The sequence below is a fragment of the Python bivittatus genome, unplaced genomic scaffold (assembly GCF_059951505.1).
Source record: "Python bivittatus isolate LINGU-HERP-01145 unplaced genomic scaffold, Pbiv_v1 ctg000680_np1212, whole genome shotgun sequence".
In the NCBI taxonomy this organism is placed as follows: domain Eukaryota; kingdom Metazoa; phylum Chordata; class Lepidosauria; order Squamata; family Pythonidae; genus Python; species Python bivittatus.
In genome coordinates this window covers 8,012,404-8,033,747 of record NW_028277095.1, presented here as the reverse complement: position 1 = coordinate 8,033,747, position 21,344 = coordinate 8,012,404, and the positions used below count along the sequence as shown (strand labels likewise).

General features: G+C 45.0%; 1 protein-coding gene across 1 annotated transcript in view; it reads right to left on the bottom strand.

Moving 5' to 3' along the window:
• The window catches only part of ANTXR1 (ANTXR cell adhesion molecule 1), a 163,680-nt gene that overhangs the window by 72,570 nt on the left and 69,766 nt on the right, over positions 1–21,344 (bottom strand). The window contains exons 11-12 of the mRNA XM_088151989.1: positions 4,437–4,506; positions 3,562–3,640 (exon numbers count right to left, since the gene is read on the bottom strand). Of these exons, the coding sequence (XP_088008115.1) occupies positions 3,562–3,640; positions 4,437–4,506 (149 nt within the window). The remainder of the gene's footprint in view (positions 1–3,561; positions 3,641–4,436; positions 4,507–21,344) is intronic.

The window sequence follows — 21,344 nt, the reverse complement described above, 5'->3', positions numbered from 1 at the left end:
ACTACATGGTTCAGGGGCATTGTTGGAAAAGCCACAGGGGCCACACATCCGTTGGCTGTTTGTGCCAGGGTGGGCCCTGCTGCAGTGTTCAAAACATGGGCAAATATTTTCCCCCAGTTTCAGTCCTGGCTGAGCAGCTTTTTCTAAGTCTGACTGGAATACTACATTGAACAGCCTCGTCAGCTTCCCACTGAGATCGATGTGCAGAGACAGCCCAAGAGATGTGGCAAGACGATCTGCTTTCCCCCTTGATGACGGCCGAGCAATGCATTGCAGGTGGCCATGACCGTGGTTTATGGAGTTCTTGGTGCTCTCTGAACTTGGTTGTTTGCTTGCTGACATTTCATGACCCAACTAGGCAACATCATCAATGCAAGGGAGGGTTGGTTGAGTGAGTGTGGGGTCCATGATCATGGTTTATATAGGTGGCTATCGACCACCTCAACATGGGGCATTCCCAGGATGTCTCAAAGTCCTTTGATGCCAGAAGCTTTCTGGGGGGAGCCGTGGAGGTGAACTACAGCAACTCTGGGGAACTTCCCACCTGAAGTACAAGGACACTGTTGTTCTAGGTGATGGATCAGGAAAGCGACAGATTGCGGGGCGAGGGCGGGGGGGCTGGCTCCATTTTGCCACCTGTCTCGACCTGGTGCTTAAAGCAGCTGCTTCAGGTCACCTAGCAGTAGAGCTGGCAGCGCATAGGGGATAAACTCATTCTCTCCTTCTGTGCCAAATCATATCATGGAGTCCTAGAGGTGAAAAGGACCGTCAAAGCCATGGGGTTCTTCCCGCTGTTTGGTACTGGAATCCAAAGGAGACATCCTGACAGATGGTGGTCCAGCCTCTCCTTGAGTACTTCTAGCAAAGGGGAGGCAGGACCGCTCTGGGGTTCGGCTTCCACTGCCAAATTACTCTGAACCTGAGGAACCTTTCTGAATCAGAACCCACTGTCGTGTGTCCTGCCCTCTGGAAGGGTGGAGAAGGTCTTGATCTTTGCTGGAACACTTCAGGTATTGAAACAGAGCGGCCATACCCCTTCCCAGTCTTCTCTCATCAAAGCTACACAGAGCCAATTTCCTCAATCTCTCCTCATAAAATTGGGTTTCGGTCCCCTGATTCTTCTTGTTACCCTCCTTTGCACCGGTTCCCATTTGCCTGAATCCTTCTTAATGCGATGCCTGGGGTTGGACTCTGAGCAAAGATACAAGAGCCGGATCCCAGGCTGATAAACCTTCTGGAGGTTGTTTTATAAACAACCAGCTACAAGCATGCCCGTGATCAGGGCAGACTTTCCTCCTTACCAGGACATAGGAAGGCAGAAGGAGATTCAAAGAGTTTTCACCCTAATGTACACAGAGATACGTTGGTTTTAAAATGAAACTATTTCGGGTCCTGGACTTCTTGTATCTCTTCCCCTTTTATCTCAATGAATCTTGCTAAAGAAGACTCTATGAAAATTGTGCTTGGAAAAGAAGACTTTTGGTTTGGCTGCCAAAGAGCCGACAGGAAGAGGGTAAAAGAAGTGAGGAGGGTGGTCACAACCATGCAGCTGACGCCCTGCCCCTTTTTTACATGCATCGTGACCACCCTCTTGAGCTTTTTGGCCTTCTTTCTGTGGACCCCCCTGCTTCTGGGTCTGGGTAAAAGGATGTGCAGCAGAGACAAAGATAAGCCCTGACTTGACTTTGCAAGCCCCACAGCAAGGGATATGTGTCAGTGCTCTGGAAAGCAGCAGGCATTCATCATGGCAAGGAATCCAGTGCCTGCCAGATGCATTAGAAATACTGTAAAATGAAATGGGATGACTCAATGCTTTTTTGATCCCTGGGGGTCAAAACAGTCAAGATGACAGTCAGACGCACTCAACCAAAGCCCTGCCCTTTTCTAAAGGCATCACATCCATGCTGCATGTACAAAAAGCAGTAGAGCATCAGTTGGACAGGCCTCTCTTGACTTTGTTGACACCCCACCCACAGAGTTCCCTGTTCATACACTTCCTGGGATCCCCCCAAATTAATATGAAAGGACTGCAGCACCCCAGTCTGGCTCCTCAGCTATTACACTGCTGTCTTTCAAGATAGGCTAGGTGAGGAGTCAGAGTCTACAAGAAATCCTAGATCTCCACTTGGTGGATATAGGCTAAATAACTGAATATTGAAAGCCTGACAACATTTCTCCTCCCCTCCCTTTTACACCAAAGAAAGTCAAAGTGGGGCAATCTTGAGTCTCTTTCTCATTCCTTCCTGTTTTCCCAGCCTAAGCTCCTATTTTGTGTCCATCTTCAAAGCCATCTCTGCGCTCCTCTACATATATAACCTGGCCTGATCAGATTCAGAAAAGAATAATGCTCACTGATGCAAAACCTTTCAGTCTGAACCTAGCTGCCCTCGCTTCAGCAAAATGCACCCGAATTTAAAGAGTTCAGTTTGGTTACTCCGCGACCCCGTTGGCTTGCCAAGCATCTATAGATGGCCTAGACAGTGCAAGAAATGTGCTTTTGACAGAATTTGAATGATCTTCAGCCTAAATACACAATGTGCAAGGTGCAGTGAAATAAAGCCATAACAGGGCACAGAAGAAAGAGGGAGGAGCATGACTGAAGCCACCCTCAGATCCTACAGCAGGTCAAACTTCAGAGGATCCAAGCGACAATAAAGTGGAAAATGCTGTCATTCATGTTCAGCATCTCTGTTTTTTGTGATTGGGAACATAACACTTTGGCTCATCAAGGTTGAAATTCTTTTTTTAAGAAAAGAGCATGGATTTTGGTCCTTGTCCTGACACATATGCATGCTTTGTTTACACATTTTCAGTTATTGCAAGTAATTCCCCCATAAAATGCATTTGGTCTATCAATTTCTTGAGTACACGAACTCAACTTTTGTACAGATTTTCCCCAATATGCTTTTTCAAACTGCACAACTCAGAGGACTGACAATATGAAACAATAACTGTGCTCCTGTTCGATAAATTTACACTGAAATGCAAACTAAATTAATCTTGTTCCTGATCCACCCTTCTCTAAACCACCTTGAAGATGAATAGAGATTTCCTCCCAGGGATAATATAAACATATAAAGCCTACAAATATATACTATGCATATGCTACGCATGTGTTCAGGTAATATATAAATATTATATTAATATAATCAAATAAAAATATGGTATCCAGTTACTAGCGTCACAGTTATCATTCCACAACAAACAGGATAAAAATGCAATGGTTTCAGAGGACATCACCACTCCCTTTCATGGCATGCCCGTGTCCAAGATGCTCTGAGTGCCTTTACTGTACTCTTTTCATTGCAGAAAGTCTGTCGGCCCTGCAGAGACGTGACTTAAACTCTCAGTTCAAAAGAGAAGGAGCCTGCCCTTTAAAAAGCACTGAAATGGCAAAGGAGAAACAGCTTCTCTTTAAAGGATCATTAATCACATGCTTTTCAAGGAAAGCCAGACCTGAAACCCTAGCAGTGGTGGCCTCTCGGTGACCCTCCCATTCAAATTCATGGGGATTTTTCAGCAGGCACTTAGGCAAAAGGATGGATTTCTAAGCAAACTTACACAGTGTGTGCTGGAGATGATGACGGAGCTAGAGATGAAACTGAGGCCGTCGTTCATGCTCACTTGAAGAGCAGCTTCCCTAAAACAAGGAAGGAAGGGAGAAGTCACTTGTTGGGGATAGACTCACAGTCCGCTTCTTTTGAAAATGCAGCACCGGGGTAGTGAAGATTCTTTGTATAGGTAGTCCCCGGGTTAAGAATGGCTGGTTTAAAGATGACCCAGAGTTAAGAACGGAGCCTACTGTAGCAAAATTAGAGTTACACAATGATTTGAGTTAAATACACCATGGTTCGAGTTCATTACACAATACGACTTATACAGTATTGTACAATAGTACTGTTCTGGCTTACATACAAATTCGACTTAAGGACAGACCTTGGGAATGGAACTCGTTCTTAAATTGGGGACTACCTGTATGTTATAGATCAGATTCCTCCAACCTGGTGGCCTTCAGATGACTTGGACGTCAGCAGTGAAGAATGGAAGTCCACCATCACATCTACAGGGCAACCAAGCTGGAGAAGGCTACTTGATTTTCTGAATGACCAGAATAGCAACAGAATATGCCCTCCATGCTGCAAGAGCTACATCCACCAGCCTGCTAGATGGTGGGTGCAGGGCTGCAATCAAAGACCTGCCCCATTTATACAAGTGTAATGGGTAAGGGGCGGGGCTTCGATCATGATGTTGTACCCTCTATCTTGTTTCTTGAGGTCACCTTGGACATCAGGCTATCAAGAACCACTACTTCCTCCCCAAAATTACTGAAAGGAGGATGGACAGATCAGAAAGTGCAGAAACAAAAGAAAATCCACAAGTCAAAGTTACAGTGAAAAGAGCTATTCTGTTTAAAGCCTGTATTTTCATAAACCTACATGCCAACTTCTTGTAAGACAGGTGCCGGGCAGAGCAAGTAGGTGTCCTCCACTACAAAGGGTTTCTCATCTGGAAAGAGAAGCAGAGAAAGTAATTTCAGGTAAAGCAACTTTGGAAAGGGCAATTGGGGGAACAGTCATTTTTAAAAATTTCTTTTATTAAAAACACTTCCCCAAGGTTCAGCCCCATTTCTCATCAAGTCATATAGCAAAAATATAATACAAATGGAAACATCCATAAAATAAAATAAGTACATCCATAAAATAAAGCATAGGGACTTGGGATCAATTGTCAAAGGCAATCTCTGGTCTGGCTTCTGCTTATCTGCAGAAGATGCCAAGAAGCAGAATGACTATCTCTCAGATGAGTTTTGGCAGCTAATCTACCATCCTCACATGATGAGATTCTGAGCAGGTCCTGGTTGGCAGGTCTTAAATATCCAGGCGTACTTAAATGGGAGAAGTGTTCCCTGGGATAAGGAGAGCCAAGGCTACTCCAGCCATTAACAATCAGATCACATTTGACTTGTTCATGGAAATAACCAGCAAGCAACAGTGTGGATGCTTCAGAAGAAGAGCTACACAAAGATGTTGGTCTATACTTATAGCCATTGGAGACAGACAGAAAGAAGGGTTGGTTCACACAACAGGCTTAACCTGTAACCTGGTTAAAAATCCACAATTCTTATGTACACAGAGAAACTTGATTATGGTTTCAGGTGATGGCCCAGTTCATACAACTTGCTAAAACAAAGTGTGGGTTTCCATACCATGGGATGACCCAGCTCCATTTTACTCTACTCTAGCATATTGTTTGAGCCTGGCTTATCAGTTTTGTTTACCTCATTGTTAAAAAAAAAGTTAAATCCTATTCACACATCATAGAATCATAGAATATAGGGATTGGAAATATATTCCAATCCCATCCTCGGTGTAGGAATCTAATAAACTTTGCCCAACAGGAAATCATCCAGTCCATGGTTGAAAGCCTCCTATGGGGAAAAGCCAGGCAGAGTCTTGTGCTCCTTAACAACTCATTTCATTCGGAAATTCCTCCTCATATTCAGCCCAAATGTTCTTTCTTTTACTGTATTTTCAACTTACTGGACCTTGTCCTGTTCTAGATTTTAACAACAACAGAAGATCTATAATACAACCATCTAGATATTTGTAGACTACAATCATATTTCACCTTAGTCTTGAACTGAAGCTCTAACATATGCCTTTACTGCTGGCAATTTATTTTATTAATACAATTTTTTCAAAGTTAATTTTTAAGGGTAATCTAGAATATATCTATTTTTGCATACATGTTCTCTAATCCAGTGAAGTTTTACTGGACCCTGAACTCATAGGGTTCCTGTGCAATGGACCCCATTTCTCCTGAGATTTACATTATTGGTACAAATGATGCGAATAACCCTGATGATGTGCTCTTGTGAATAATGGACACCCATCCTCCAAGTTAATCTGTTAAAATGAGGGTTCACTTTGCATCTGGCACATTTTTACAGTGGAAAGATTCAGAAAAAAATGCATTTCCAAAGGTGATTGAGTTTTGGTTCCTGTATTGGGCTGAATGTGCAAAATTAAGGAAGTTCGCATCAGAAAGCAGCGAGATTCCAGACACTTGCAGAGCCTAACAATACTCAGAGAGTTTCCAGTCCATGGAATTGTTCTGGAGATCATGCAGGGAGTAAGGAAGATGACCTTGGCAGAGACATGCAGGTGCTGAGGCATATCTCCATCAAGGTCATCTTCCTTACTCACTACAGGCCATGGGAAAGGGGGGGGGGGGACTGAAAAATTATTACTCTTTTATTATTTACTATTTCAGTATTGCTATTTCATATTTTATTTCTGTCTTTATGGCCGATGTTTTACATGCTTTCAGGAACGTGAGCTGCTGGGAGCCCCTGTTGATTATGGTAATAGGAGAAATACGCCAACACACAGAGTTTCCCCTCCCATCTTTCCCCCCAAACGTGCTGGAGGTCCTCACTGCCCCTTTGTGCCAGCTTCTCTTTGCAACTACCCTTTGCCGTATTTTAGAGTTGAAGAAGGGCTTCCCACGAATGACAGGGCTGGGTGGAGATCCAAACCCAGGCCTTTCAATACTTTCTGCACTTCTAGAGGTTTGGGGCACAGTTTGTTTCTTTTCCCTCCAGGACTGACACACAACTGCGCCGTGTCTGAGCTGCAGCCTCCAGGGCACCGCCAGTCTTCAGGTTGCCCTGTAATTAAGCCTACAAGCCCTGCAACGGCTGGTAGGGTTTAACGTGACCACTTTCGCTTGGCTATACGGCAGAAACCACATCGGGGGTTGGAACTGAAGGCAATTCCTTAGATTTGGCCAGACAGCAAATGCCGCAAGTCTTCCCTTGTCGAACCCAAGAGCCAACATTTTTGGTTAATTCCAACCCTGACCAATGCAAAATGGGTCAGCATCATGCCTCTTCTGAGATGCTTATTAATGACAGCATTGCGTGAGGCCTACTTATTGCAGTAGGACCTTGACCTTCTTGGGACAATCTCTAGCCATACTTGCTGAGAGCTTATCTTTAATTAACTCCGGGACTCTCCACTCCTGTTGCTTTGAGGTCCTTATGTTTGTGAAATCACTGGGCTGTAGCCTGTCCGTTTTTAAGCATAGAAGAAGCAGAGGTTGTCGCTCCAGATTATGCATCATTCACTCATTTCGCAGCATTTAAATTCAGTGCTCTTCAAACTGGGACCAAAGGTTCAAAGGAAGGTAATAAAGATGAAACAGGGACTTGAGGACATGCTGTATGAGGATAGGCTAAAGAACTTGCAGTGTCCAGTCTGAAGAAACGAAGACTTTGAGGCAGAGGTATCCCAAGGAGGCAGGGTCAAAAAAGTCAAGATGGTAGCTGCAACCACATGCTGTACATACAAAACGGGCAGGGTTCGATCATGCAGCCCTGGCGCTATCTTGACATTTATGACACTCTCCTCTGTGGTCAGCCCTGCTTGAGTGTGACATCAGGTCTGACTTAGCTCTCCCACATTTCCTCCCTCCATCTCTGCCCAGTTCTTTACTTCTCCTACTTCCACACTGTCGCCCTCAGTCCACACACAAGATCTCCCCAAAAGGTTTTAAAGTGTTACGTGATAAACAAATGCAGATGTCATGAACCAAGACAGACAAATGAAGCTTCCAAAAAAAAAAAAAAGTTCTTAGCAGTAGTCTTGTGAGCTGGTGAGTTCTGGAAATTGAAGTCCACACATCAGAAGGGCACCCAAGATGCAGAAGACTATTCTAAGAGGTCTCCTTACGGAGGGAAGATTACAATGCAGGATTTTAAGGGAGACCTACAATGTGGACTTCCTACATTTAGCAGAGAATAATGGCACCATTTATGATGGAAGCATCGGAAGTAGCCTGTCTCCTAAAAGAGCTTCCTTGTGCTATTTTAGGTCCATTTTCTATGGAGCTCTTAAAGGTCAATCCCAGTGCATTTTAGCATCGTGAATCTTATGATCTCCTCAAGAGTTGGTCTGTCAAATTCCCAGCCACTTGATGCTTCCAAACTATCTTCAAGGGCATACACACCAGGGTGCCTTAAAAGCAAACACATGGAGAAACTATATGCAGAGCAGCAGACCTGTTCCTTATTCTCCAGTCCCTTCTGGGTTGTACCAGGTGAATCTAAAAAGAACCCACATTTTTGGCCATCTGTGCCACCTGGCCATTCTAGAATATGCCCAACTTGTGAACCTGTTCTTTAATGGCCACAAAAGACTCATTCAAGACTGCCTGCCTCTCACATACACAGAGATCTGTGCTTTGTCTGGACTGACCTCAGTTCACTGAATGTCAACCAGCTCATTACTGACCAAAGATATCTATGAAAGAACATGCTTGACAAATTGAGGGACCTGCAGATGTATGTTTAGATATTTCAAAGAACTGTCTCAGCTGTAGGAATATATTGGAACGGACTTATCCACCAACTGAATCAGATTTCAGTTAAGGGAAACCCTTTTTTTGATGTTTGCCAAAAACACATGGAAGGAACAGCTGGGAGAGGATCACAGCCCGCACCTCAAGATTCTGGTCCTCCTCTTTTAAGGTGGAATTGCAAGGATTATAATATTGTTGTAATCTTTGGCCTTGACAATCTGATTTGATTCTTTTTAAAGCCAACTAGAAGAGCAGTCTTAATCTCTTTTTATCCCCAAAGAACGCTTCTGAGTTAATCTGACACTGCTTTTTCTTAGACCTTCCGTTGTGTGACTCAACCTGATTAGACAGGAACTCAGCGTATCTTGTAGTAAACCCGACTGGTGGTTGGATGAAGATCAGATGGCGTTGCATCTGGAGCAGGCTGGTATTTCTGCTCCATGGCATGAGCCTTTTTCTGGACTAGGCTGTGCTCTGGACAGGGGAAGACCTTCTGTATGGTTCCACTTCTGATAGTTAGTTTTGCAAATGATTTTCGTTTCTTTCATCAGGAGCAATTTATCTTCTACCTTGGTGCGTAAGACGAATGCTTGATACAGCTTTGCAAGTAAGCTACAATTTCCTTTTTCAAACAAAGCAGCCTCTCCACTCTGAAGTTAATCATGTCTAATCATGTAAACTAATCCATATCGGAACTTTTGCACAACTTTTTTGACTGATTATCCAGATGCATTTCTAACTTGCTTTATCGGACAAGGCAACTGGCAATTTTTAAGCCACCTGGGAATTACATACTCTAGCAGAGCACTCAGGACACACATCTGTAACCATCGCAACAGCCCAATATCAGTATAATAATTCTAATATTGCAGATTGGAGGAGGGAAGCCGACAGATAGAGGCTTGCATGGCATCACTGGGTCAGAGTTATATGAGCCTGAAAGCACAAAATAGCCACTACAGTTCCACGAATGTGTTCATCTCCCAACTGGAGGCCGCTGAAAAGTAAACCCCAACTGCACTTGGCAAACCCTTTAGAATATGCAAAATTTCAGAAAATAGCCAAGGTCTGCACAAGAGCAAGCACATTTTTCCTTCTAAAATAAATAAATGAAGCACCTTCCCTTTCTTAAGCTCCGAAATATCTAAAACCGCCTGCAACTCTTCTACTCAAGGGGGGAGAAGTTCTCACGGATTGAAAAATAATCAGATTAAATGCCTATCGCGGAACATAGCAGGTTGGGATTCTGAACTCCGTGGTTACTAATTTCATAGTTTCTGCTGATATAATTTTGCTTTGGGAGACATGGAGCCTGGTGAGGATGGATCGCCATGGGTTCTGTGCTAAGAATTAGGAGTCTGGTAGCCCTGGAGACTACCAGATTTTATGAAAAGGCATCAGCTTTCGTGAACTGCAGCTCGCTTCATTAGATGCCACCATAGACCAACATGGCTGTCTTTTGCCACCACAGACTAACATAGCTCTCCTCCTACAGTGCTAAGAATCTGAATGTCTTCTCGTCCATGGCCAAACGTACCCCAAAAGCTGCTACATCTGTCTGGGTTGCTACCTCTCTTCGGGCCACAGTGAAGCAGTTGCCCCCACGCAATCTCACCACCAGTGCTAAATATTGTTAATTTTATTTACTACTAATGAATGTGTGGCCTAGATCCACATCATGAATGAACGGAATACTCCAAGGAACCATGTAATGTACAGCCTGCCTCCCCTCTTCTTCTTGTGGAAGATTTCAGGGCAGGCCTGGCTTCTAATAGCATTGTCCTCTTCCATTCCCACCTCCAACAACCGCAACCACAAAAATAGAGGATCGCTTTCTCCAACTTCCTAGGCATTCATACAATTCCAACAAGCTGCATGTGTTTGTACACCTGGCGGTGGCGGAGAAAATACTGATGTACCCTTCTGAGGAAGCAGCACATTTTTATTTACTTACATCAATCAATCAATCAATCAATCAATCAATCTTTATTACAGTCATAGACCAGTACAAAGCCTAAGTTTATAAAACAAGCTATATCCTAGACCTCACTCGTTGAGCTGAACAGGTAATAAGTGTATTCTAACATATATGCCTCCCACTACAAGTTGTTAACATTCCAAGTTCGACGATGCTTGTTTTATATCTTATGCTTTGTACTGGTCTACGACTGTAATAAAGATTGATTGATTGATTGATATTTACTTACTTACTTATTTTAAAGGCTTATATGGCTGCCCATCTTATGAAACACAACGCTGAGTAGCTCACAACAACAAACAGCAAAACACAATAAAAACCATACAGACAAGGAGCAAATACCAGTGGTTTAGGTGCTGGTTTTTACTGAGATTTTCAATGATGTAAGTGGCTTTCCTGTGGATTTGAACTCGGAAAGTGATTGTAGCCCACCCACCGCCCGTTACTTTTATGTTTTAGTCAGACAATTTCTGTAACAGTCTTTCTGCTGAACTGAACGAATCCTATGTGGTCGCTTAGATCAAAAAGATCCCTCTGGCTTTAAGATCTCAGTAGGAAAGACGGTGCTTGTTTTGAATCCCCCGAGAGTTAAGAATTCAAAGCAATATCCCTTCTTGTTTTAAGAGCTCTACATTCATCCCCGTTCCTAAGACATCCTCCATTAGTGAGCTGAATGACTACAGACCTGTTGCACTGACGTCTGTGGTCATGAAGACCTTTGAGAGGTTAGTGTTGGCTCACTTGAAAGCCATCACGGATCCCCTGTTAGACCCACTGCAGTTTGCTTATCGTGGAAACAGGTCAGTGGAGGATGCTGTTAATATGGCCTCGCACTATATTCTGCAACACCTTGAATTTCCGGGGTCTTACGCACGAGTTCTTTTTGTGGACTTCAGCTCAGCATTTAATACTCTTAGACCAGAAATTCTTTACAACAAACTGATGCAGCTTACTGTGCCTGACCATACCTGTAGGTGGATAATCAGTTTTCTAACAGGTAGGAAACAACACGTGAGGTTAGGCAAAACTACATCCAGTACCCGGTTAATCAGTACAGGTGCCCCTCGGGGATCCGTGCTTTCCCCGCTGCTTTTCTCCCTTTATACCAATGACTGCATTTCAAAAGACTCTTCTGCTAAAATCTTGAAATATGCGGATGATACAACTGTCATTGGTCTAATTCGAAATGGAAATGAGTCAGCATACAGACGGGAGGTTCAACAACTGGTCTTGTGGTGTGGTTGCAATAACTTGGAATTGAATACACTTAAAACCGTGGAGATGATTGTGGACTTAGGAAGAATCCTTCTAATACTCCTCCCCTCACCATACTCAACAGCCCAGTATCAGTGGGAGAGTCTTTCAAGTTCCTGGGTCCTATACTTTCCCAAGACCTGAAATGGACGCTTAACATTACAGCCATCATTGAAAAGGCACAGCAAAGGATGTTCCTCCAGCGGCAACTTAGGAAGTTTAAATTATCCCAGGAGCTCTTGGTGCAGTTTTACAGGGGAACCATTGAGTCTGTTCTCTGTTCCTCTATAACTATCTGGTTTGATTCTGCAACCAAACAGGACAGACTCAGACTCCAACGGATAGTTAAGTCTGCAGAAAGGATCATTGCAACCCACCTGCCATCTATAGAAGAACTGCATACTGTGAGGGTCCAAAGGAGGGCAGAGAGGATATCTGCAGACTCTTCCCATCCTGGATATTATCTGTTCCAACTTCTTCCTTCAGGACGGCGCTACAGAGCACCATAGGTTAAAACATCTAGATATCAGAATAGTTTTTTCCCTTGTCCCATTGCTCTGTTAAACACTACACGACTCGATATGTGCTGGACAGTGGCTTCTCCCTTTGGAAAAGTTATTTTACTTTAGTGTTATTGTTTATTATTTTTCTGTTGCTATCCAAACGCACTGTTGATTTTGCGATTCATCACCGAAGACAAACTCCTTGTATATATTTTATTATACTTGGTCATTAAAATATTTTGTATTATTTGTGTTTGTAATCAACACGCAAGTTCCAGAAGCTTCCTGGTTATAAACTGTGCACAGCTGATACCTTCTCCATATTACATTTTAAATAAAAACTCTCCGAGATGAGAAACATTCATATATCCGTTCGGCCAAAAAACAACTGAGACAGGAGGGATAAATATTTCAACCCTCTGAATAAACGTATTATCAAAACTCTTTATAAAGCTCTGCTATATCAGTTGGAAAAGAGAGGCCACTCGGGGTGGCTGTAAAGGCAAATTCATTTTTCTTTAAATAAAAATACAAAGCTGTTTTGGCAAACTCATACTGGAGCTTTCAGTGACCCACACCAGTGTTTCTTGACATTGGCAACTCTAAGAGGGGTGGACTTCAACTCCCAGAATTCCCCAGCCAGCATGGCTGGCTGGGGAATTCTGGGAGTTGAAGTCCACACCTCTTAGAGTTGCCAATGTCAAGAAACACTGGCCTACACTGCACACAGCATTCCTCTAAATGTTTGTTTTTCCTCATTATTTGAGAGGATTACTAGAGATTCATCTATTAATATTTTCCTTCATTAGAAGCCTCAAACATCCAGATTGGGCTCTGCTTTTAGACCATCTCAACTAACATCATCGATCTGTAAATGGAAATCGGGGACAGCTCCAGGTCTCGAACCGATATCACTAGATTTATTGCAAAGAAAGGATGGGATTACAAGAGGGCCAGCCACTGAACCATTTCCTCTTTAAAACTAGTATGTTCCTGTGGACGTGAGAATGGTGACTCCTTGAATTTCTTTCTCACTGCATTCCCACAACTGAATGAGGAGGCAGTGGAGCTGTTTCCATCATGGTTTCCTGAATTTTGATCCATCTGAGAACAGCTCTTGCGCTGTTTAATAAAGATGAGATGAAATATCCCAGGGTAGCACCAAGGCAGGTCTTGTAGTGAGTGACTGAAGGGGACTACTGTATGAGAAGACAAAGCTGGTCTATTTTTCCATCAAAGGGAAAAGGTTCTGTGAATGTGAGGACACCCAGTCCTTTAAGGGTTCATAAAAAAGGAAAGGAAAGGAAAGGAAAGGAAAGGAAAGGAAAGGAAAGGAAAGGAAAGGAAAGGAAAGGAAAGGAAAGGAAAGGAAAGGAAAGGAAAGGAAAGGAAGTAAATGGATGAGAAAGGAAAGGAAAGGAAAGGAAAGGAAAGGAAAGGAAAGGAAAGGAAAGGAAAGGAAAGGAAAGGAAAGGAAAGGAAAGGAAAGGAAAGGAAAGGAAAGGAAGTAAATGGATGAGAAAGGAAAGGAAAGGAAAGGAAAGGAAAGGAAAGGAAAGGAAAGGAAAGGAAAGGAAAGGAAAGGAAAGGAAAGGAAAGGAAAGGAAAGGAAGGAATATTCCTGTGACTTAGATAAACAAGCCTGATGTTTCTGCACATAACCTGCACATTGCAAGCTACAGTATAGGCTTTGGGGGCACGGGGCCATATTTTCATCCCTCCGTTCTTCCTGGATCCAAAGAGGACCTTCTTATATTTTTGCTCCGTTTTGCAAATTCAACAGTCTCCCAGATGAGAAAGAATACAGAGTGTTCATTTTCAAAAGCACATTCCTAGGAGGCAGATCTCCTGTCCATAGGAATTGCAAAAGAAATTGATTGACATCATGTGCACGAAGAGGGAAAAACACAGTTGCCCCAGAATAACCCAGGAAAGAATGTGCTGGGGCAAGATCTGTTTTTAACAAGAGGAGCACCAAGCCAAGCAGAGGAGCAGTTGAGATGCTCTGTGTGTGTGTGTGTGTGTGTGTGTGTGTGTGATTTTCTACCTTCCAATGTGAAAATACTCTATCTGCTACTGCAGATAATTATGAAAACTTTAACCTAGGATGGGATAATTATTAATGTGCAGTTCAAAGAACAACAGGAGAACCGACTGCACAAAGAGCTAGTGAAGAAGATGATGATGAAGAAGAAGCCAATGAAATGAACTTCTGGCCATTCCAGTTTTTCCACTTATGTGCTCCAAACATCTATATTCTTTTTAACTGACTCTTGTAAACCACTCTGGGTCCCATCTACCGAAGAGAAAAGATTTCCAACAAAATGACTGAAATAAATAAACAGCCTTCAGAATAAAGTGTCAGGTTTCAAAGTTTTCTTTCTTTTTTTCCACCCTGGATCAAGAAGGGAAGACAGTAAAGAAGTACTGTAGCTTCTTTGCCACACTGGGAAATATTGCAGGCGTGTCTTTGAGAGTTGGAGAGGTATTTGGCATTTGTTAAATCCCCAGTGAAGACACTACCCTTTTCTCCCCTTTAGGCATATCAGGATTGTTTTAGATTAGATTCTTTTTGAAATGTCTTCTGCTTTGGTGGAGCAGGTGGTGAGAGATGGATCTGCAGGTCTTGTTTAGCACCTAGCAGGCAGATGTCTTGCTCTACCTCTCCCATCATCCTCAGCCTGCACGGCCATGGACATTAAGAGGGACAGTTTGCCCTGGAAGGATGAAATCGCAGCTAGACAAAAATAGTCACTGGTGTGCATTTCCCAGCCTCGAGGCTCTCTGGCTGGTCTCATTCATCATTGTCATGACTCAAGATCTTGTGTTTCCACTTTCTGAGAATATTTCGTAAGATTGCTGTTGTCTCCCCTGTGTTCAGTCTGATCGTCTTTTGTTGTCTGGAGCTCCTGGCGGGACCTGGTTCAGCCAAGGTGGTGGTGGGGTTAATATTTTGCTCAGTTAGATGATTTGGCTTCTTCTCAGGCACGAAGGGCTTTCATTCTTTGCTTCCTGCTACAAACGAACTATTCGTTTGCATAATTTCCCTCTGACTTCTTCCTGGAAACACTGATTGCAAAACAAATGTTGAAACTGGGATTCCAGATATGGAGAAACGGGGATGGTGGGCACATCTGGAATGCTGAGGGCATGTCACGAGCATACACAAATGGAGGTCACAAGCATGTGAAGAGGGACAAGGCTGGTCACCAGACACCCTTTTCGAAAAAGGCACACAAAGGAAGCTGAGAAAAAGAAAAGTTACTACCCCAAGAAGCCAAATGGAAGACAGCGATGGCCCCAGCCCTCAAAACCTTGTGAACTCCTCATTGGCTGCCCCAGTGCCCATTTTGCAGAAGTTAACTGGTGAGGCTCCCAAACAAGAGAGGGAATCCGAAGCCTCGATGCCGAATCTCAGAGCAGAGTGTCTGCAGTTGTGAAGGGGTCAAAAAAGTCAAGATGGCACCAAAACCATGCATCATGCGTGTAAAAAAGGGGCAGGGCTTTGCTTGCATGGTTGTGGCCACCATCTTGACTTGTTTGACCCCCCTCCCTGCAGACCCCCCTGTCTTGTATAGACCCCCACAAAACGTGGCAGAAAATTCCTTCGAAAGGAGGCAAACTGGCACTCCCAGACCTTTGCCTCCCCAACCTGCTCACCTTGAAGGACTAACACCCCCCCCCCCGCCTCCACCAGGGCCTCAAAAAGGCAATCAGGTCACACCACTCCAATTAAAGTACATTTTTTTAAAAACAGACAAAAACATGCCATGCTGAAAACAACAAGCTGATGTAAGCCTTCATCAGATTAAAAAAAGGAAGGAAGAAAACTGGTAAACAGCCCCCCCTGCAGCCCCCAAGTCCTCTCTCAGCTTATTCTACCCCCCATCCCTCCTCCAGAGTCCTGACAGCTTCAAAACAAAACACTGGATTGCACCACCCCAAATACATTCTTGGAAAGAGAGGTGACACTGGGAGGTAGGGCTTCACCTGGCAACCTGCCAGCGCAACGTTCATTAAAAATTATGTTTTTTTTTTTTAAAAAACGGCAGTGTAGGGAGGGTCTGTGTCCTTCTCCTTGTCTTAGGCTGCCAGCTCAGAGTTCTGACCTCCTGGCCTGGCTCCAGTCCTGGTTCTCCCCAAAACTCTGGGGCAAGGAGGCATCATCTTCCACCAGCCAAAGCCATCCCTGGGTCTTTCAGAGGCCTGCCAGGTGCTGCACTTTAGAACAAGGATGGGGGAACTAGGCAACTATTTCAATGCAAATGAAATAAAATTATCTAAATACAGTGCATATTGCCAAGCAAGCCCTAACCCAGCTAACATTGACTGACCTCAAAGAATCACAGCAGAGTCAGACCTGGTTAGTACTTGGATCCTTCCTTCCTTCCTTCCTTCCTTCCTTCCTTCCTTCCTTCCTTCCTTCCTTCCTTCCTTCCTTCCTTCCTTCCTTCCTTCCTTCCTTCCTTCCTTCCTTCCTTCCTTCCTTCCTTCCTTCCTTCCTATCTCCGTTGATCTATTGATCTATCGATTATTAGCTTTATACCCATGCCTTTATTTTATACAACTCAGGGGAGTCTATATAATGCTCCTGCCTCTTATTTTCCCCACAACAACAGCCCTGTGATGTGGGCTCCACTAAGATAGTTACCAACTCAAAGTCACCCAATTGGCTTTCAAGCCTAAGGGAAGGCTAGAGTGATGGGAAACCACCAGGTAATCCCACAATGGGAAGTTTTAAAAAAATCCTGGAAGGAGGAGATGGGTAATTACTGCTGTTGCCAAGATGAATAGATGAAGGTGTCCATGTGGCCATCAGGAGTCAAGCTAAGCTTGAGGGAACCTCTTCCTTCAGGCCTCGATTAGTGGCAGTATTTAGCCAGGGGTGCCCATGGGGGGGAGGCCAAGAGCCAAGAGGGTGGGCGTGATGGCGCGAAGCTCCACCTTAGTATGTGCCTGCAAAGCTGATGAATGTGGAAAGGGACGGGGCTCCAACTGCATGGCTGTGGCTGCTGCGCTTAGCTGTTCTTGGATGATCTTGAACAAGCCAAGCTGCGTTGGGAATGGTTAGTACTTGGAAAGCTGACAGCCAGGAAATTGCAGAGCTGTAGGCTAGATTGGCAAGTGAAAGGGGGAAAAAATCCAGAAAAAATCAAAGACCAATATCTTCCCGACAGGTGCCAGGACAACTAGGGGAAGCTGTTCAGGAAGCCCTCAAGGGGCTTGCATTGAAGCAGACTTGACCTTTTTTGCACTCTGTAGGAAAACTCCTTATATAAAGAAGCCATGGCATTATGGTGGCAAGATCTGGAGGCCCTCTGAAGGTTGAACTCTTGGAGAATCCATAGGATATGGCTGGGGGAGCGGCCATTGCTCTGGCCCTAGGAGGTGCATTGAAGGGCCCAAATCAGGGAAGGAGCCTCAAGTAAATGGAGGGAAGGCTCCATAGCTCGATATGGTGACCCACTCTAACTGACTGGGCCCTGCAAAGCATCAGGCGAACAGCAGACTCAGGAGACACAATGTCCAGGTGAGGCATTGGTGCCACAACTTTCTGAGGAACCCCAACAACCCCAGTGGATACAGCAATGATGCAATGTGGGTGGGAATGACTGGGATGTGATTTGTTTTTAAAACCCTAATATTAATCCTCTTTTTAAGGGTTACGTTACAGCTTCTCTGTGTTTCTGACCCTCAAGTCACGGTCAAAGAGCCATAAGAAAGAGCCATAAGTTGTCCTCTGATTTAGAGAGGCAGAATGGCTGAAGACGGGAAGGAGTTTACTGAGACAGTCCTGATTTTTGTCACTCCTTGAAGATGGGAGAGTTTATCAACTCTCTTCCACCTAAATGAAACCTTCAAAAGCCAGCCAGCCAGCCAGTGATATTTGCAGGGGGATCAAAAAAGTCAAGATGGCCTCTGCGCCTGCACGATGGAAGCCCCCCCCCCTTTTCTTTTGCATATAAAAGAGGCAGGGCTTCAGCTGCACAGGCACAGAGGTCGTCCTGACTTTTTCTGATCCCCCTGCAGCCCTCCAGATGACCCACATATTCTTAGGAACTTTTTCCATTTGCCCCTAAAGGAAAAGATACTTCTTTCCTGGCTCCCTGCTCTGTGAACGCGGCCTTCTTCTCTTTCGCTTAGTTGGTTTGGAGCAGGAGGTCCGCATAGGAGCATGGTGCTTTGAATGTTTGCATTTCCTCGGCTCCCTTGCCGTGGGACTTTGGTTCCAAGGGAAAGGCCAGCGGCCCGCAAAGAATACCTTGGAAATCTTCACACTATCCAGAAATGTTTGCTTATTCTGGCCCCGAAACGTTTCTGACTCTCATTAGAGAGAGACAGGAGAGAATATTCCTTCCAACAAGAGTCCCTTTTTAAAAAACGAAACCCATTTTGCGGGGAGGCGAGAACGCCGAGAGAAAGAGAGACTGGTGCCTTCCCCGAGCCCCGCGCCAGACCAAAGCGCCTGCTGGAAAGCGCAGCAAATGAGAAATGAGTGTTTTGCTAATGCTGTAATGAAAACCATGCCTGAAACCATGCTAAAACAGCCCGGGTTTGCGTAGCAGCATCGTATACACTCCGGATGCCAAAGTTACTGACGACGGTGTTTGTTGGGTAGGCGGGGAAGGAGAAGACGGAGAAGCAAAAATCACAGACAACTGTCTTATGGAGTTAGCTATTTCTACAGACGGCAAGAGAAGGCGGGAGAAGAACGTTTTTGGATCCTTCTGTCTTGACCGAGTTTTTAAACTGATGGTATCGCATAAGCTTTGTTTCCAGCCAACATATGGATGCAAATAATCCCATGAAGAAATGAGACAAACCCTTTCCTGGCTGAAAAAGGGATCCAAAAGGTTTTCATGTCAAGCCAGGGCATTCCGGACACAGGAGTTGCATTACTTTTGGCCAAGAGCTTCTCAATATCTTCAGAAGGATGGAATATTTCAGCCTCAGAGAGGGTGTTTGGTCCAGGACGGTGTAGAGAGTGTAAAAGATGATCCTGGCAGAGATACATTTCCTCAAAGTAACGAGGGGAAAAGAATTATTTACGTTCACAGTAGGCATTTGGAAGCGGCTCAGAGGGAAACCTCCCTAATTCACAAGGGTATAAGGTGGGGTCCAGCACAATCAGAGTTGCACAATTCTGTCCTTATAGCCCATCTCAGTAAAAGTAGTCTTAGCCTTCCCATGGCGTTGATTTCCTGCTCTGGACTACCTGGTGGGGCTGACATCAAACACGTAAGTCTGACTGCACACACACACACACACACACACGGCCAGTGTTTCCCATTGCCAGTAATCTGATTCAGGGCACGCACGCAGGCTGAAACTTTAGAGTTTCCCCCTTATATCTCAACTGGATTGATCTAAGCACAAAAGGAGTGCAAGCTTTGTCTTAATATCAGCCTTAGGTTTAATCAGAGACTGGGCGACATCACCCAACAGAGCAGACACTCCAGGTCAGGTCCCCATCGGTTGCTGATGGACTTTGTTGCAGCTGCTCCAGCCAAGAATCACTTCAAGAATGCGGGATGGAGTTGAGTTGGAATCCTAAGCCGGATTTCCCCCAGGGATCAAAAGTCTTTTTGGTGGAATTGGCCTAGTTGGGATGGAACGCAATGCAAATCTGTTCTTCCTTAGACTAGGAGGAACTGGTCAAGAATCTTCCTTTCTACTAGGGAAGACCGCTGTATACGGGCAGCAACCGAATAGGTTTCCTTGACTGTGTCGCCCTTCATGCCACCGGTAAAAAAGGGTGGGGCTTTGGTTGTGCACTTGTGGTTGCCATCTTGACCTTTTTTGACTCTCCCCCTGCTTGCTGTCCTTTGCTGAATATTCATACTGCATTTGAGACTCAAGAACGAAATGCTAGAGGGGTCAAGTTTGCCTAAAAGAATTTAAAGTAGCTCAATTTTTTTCAAACTTGGCCACTTTAAGTTGTGGGGACTTCAACTCCCAGAATTCTCCAGCCAGCATGCTGGCTGGGGAATTCTGGGAATTGAAGTCCATACACCTTAAAGTGGCCAAGTTTGAAAAACGCTGAAGTAGCCTTACTGGACCTGGTGTCTGGGGATGATGGGAGTTGTTCACTAGACCTGAAGAAGAGCAGGATGAGGGCTCCTAGCTCAGGCATGGCTGCTTCTGGAGTCCTCAGGAACATGGCTGGCTGGGGAATTCTGGGAGTTGAAGTTCATTCATCTTAAAGTGGCCAGGTTTGGACAACACTGTCCTAGACCATTTCTGCTAGATATCCTCAACCTTTTTCGGGCATTCAGTTGGCGAAGCTGAGGCGACTTCTTTGTTTTTAACCCTTTTCACGTCCTTTGCCATTTCCTCTCTGGTAAACTGTGGCCTGTCTTTATTTTTCAGGGTATTTTCTTCATGCTGCAACTGTGGAGTCTTTAACCTGGTTTACCCTGGAACAGACAAGTAGCCTAAAAGCCGCTGGCACCGTGGTTCTCATCTTCACCATTTAATCGAGCCTCTTCCCACTGTTGAGTGAGGTGCTCTCCACCCAGTGACGCCCGTCAGTCTGACGACAGCAGCATCACACTGTCGTGACACAAGCACCAGTCCTTCTGTACATGTGTTGTGATATTGCACGCATGTGCCAAAGGGGCGGCGCCTGGGGGGCCAGGTCTCAATACCATTTCCCTCACTTGGACTAAAGCAGCAGGAGTCTGCAGAGACCTTGAGCTGGACAAAAACTCTACTGGTAAGACCTCTGCCGTCCCTGCAGCCAATCGTGGTCTCGCCTCTCTTGCGCCTGTTCTGCCTGACTGCCGGGTGATGTTGTCCCGAGGACGTCTGTGCAGCACATGATAAACAAAACCATTGGCCGATTCTTCCGGCTTGGCTGCCCTTCCTCTTCAGCACATCACCAGCAGTGGGAGAAGCATCTGCCAATTTCACCCTGCAGCAGGAACGGGGTGCATCTGGCTGCAGAACTCCCCACCTTGAGGCTCCCTCCTCCTCCCTCCTCCTGCACCCCTTTCTGCCGTACCCCAAGTCGAATGAAGTATAGAAAACAGCCTGGTGTCTCAAAGGGGCTGAGTCCCAAGCAGCAATTTCCCTCCCCATCTTTCCTTTCTTCGGTGGCTATAAACGCTGCCTCCAGATGCCCCGTGGGCCTTTGGGAAGGGGGCTGTTTCCATCCCTCCTCTATTACGGTACTTCAGCCTCTGCAGGGGCCGCAATGCCCTGAGAGGACTGTCGTCTGATCAGCCTGGTGCTATGGCGCAGCTCCG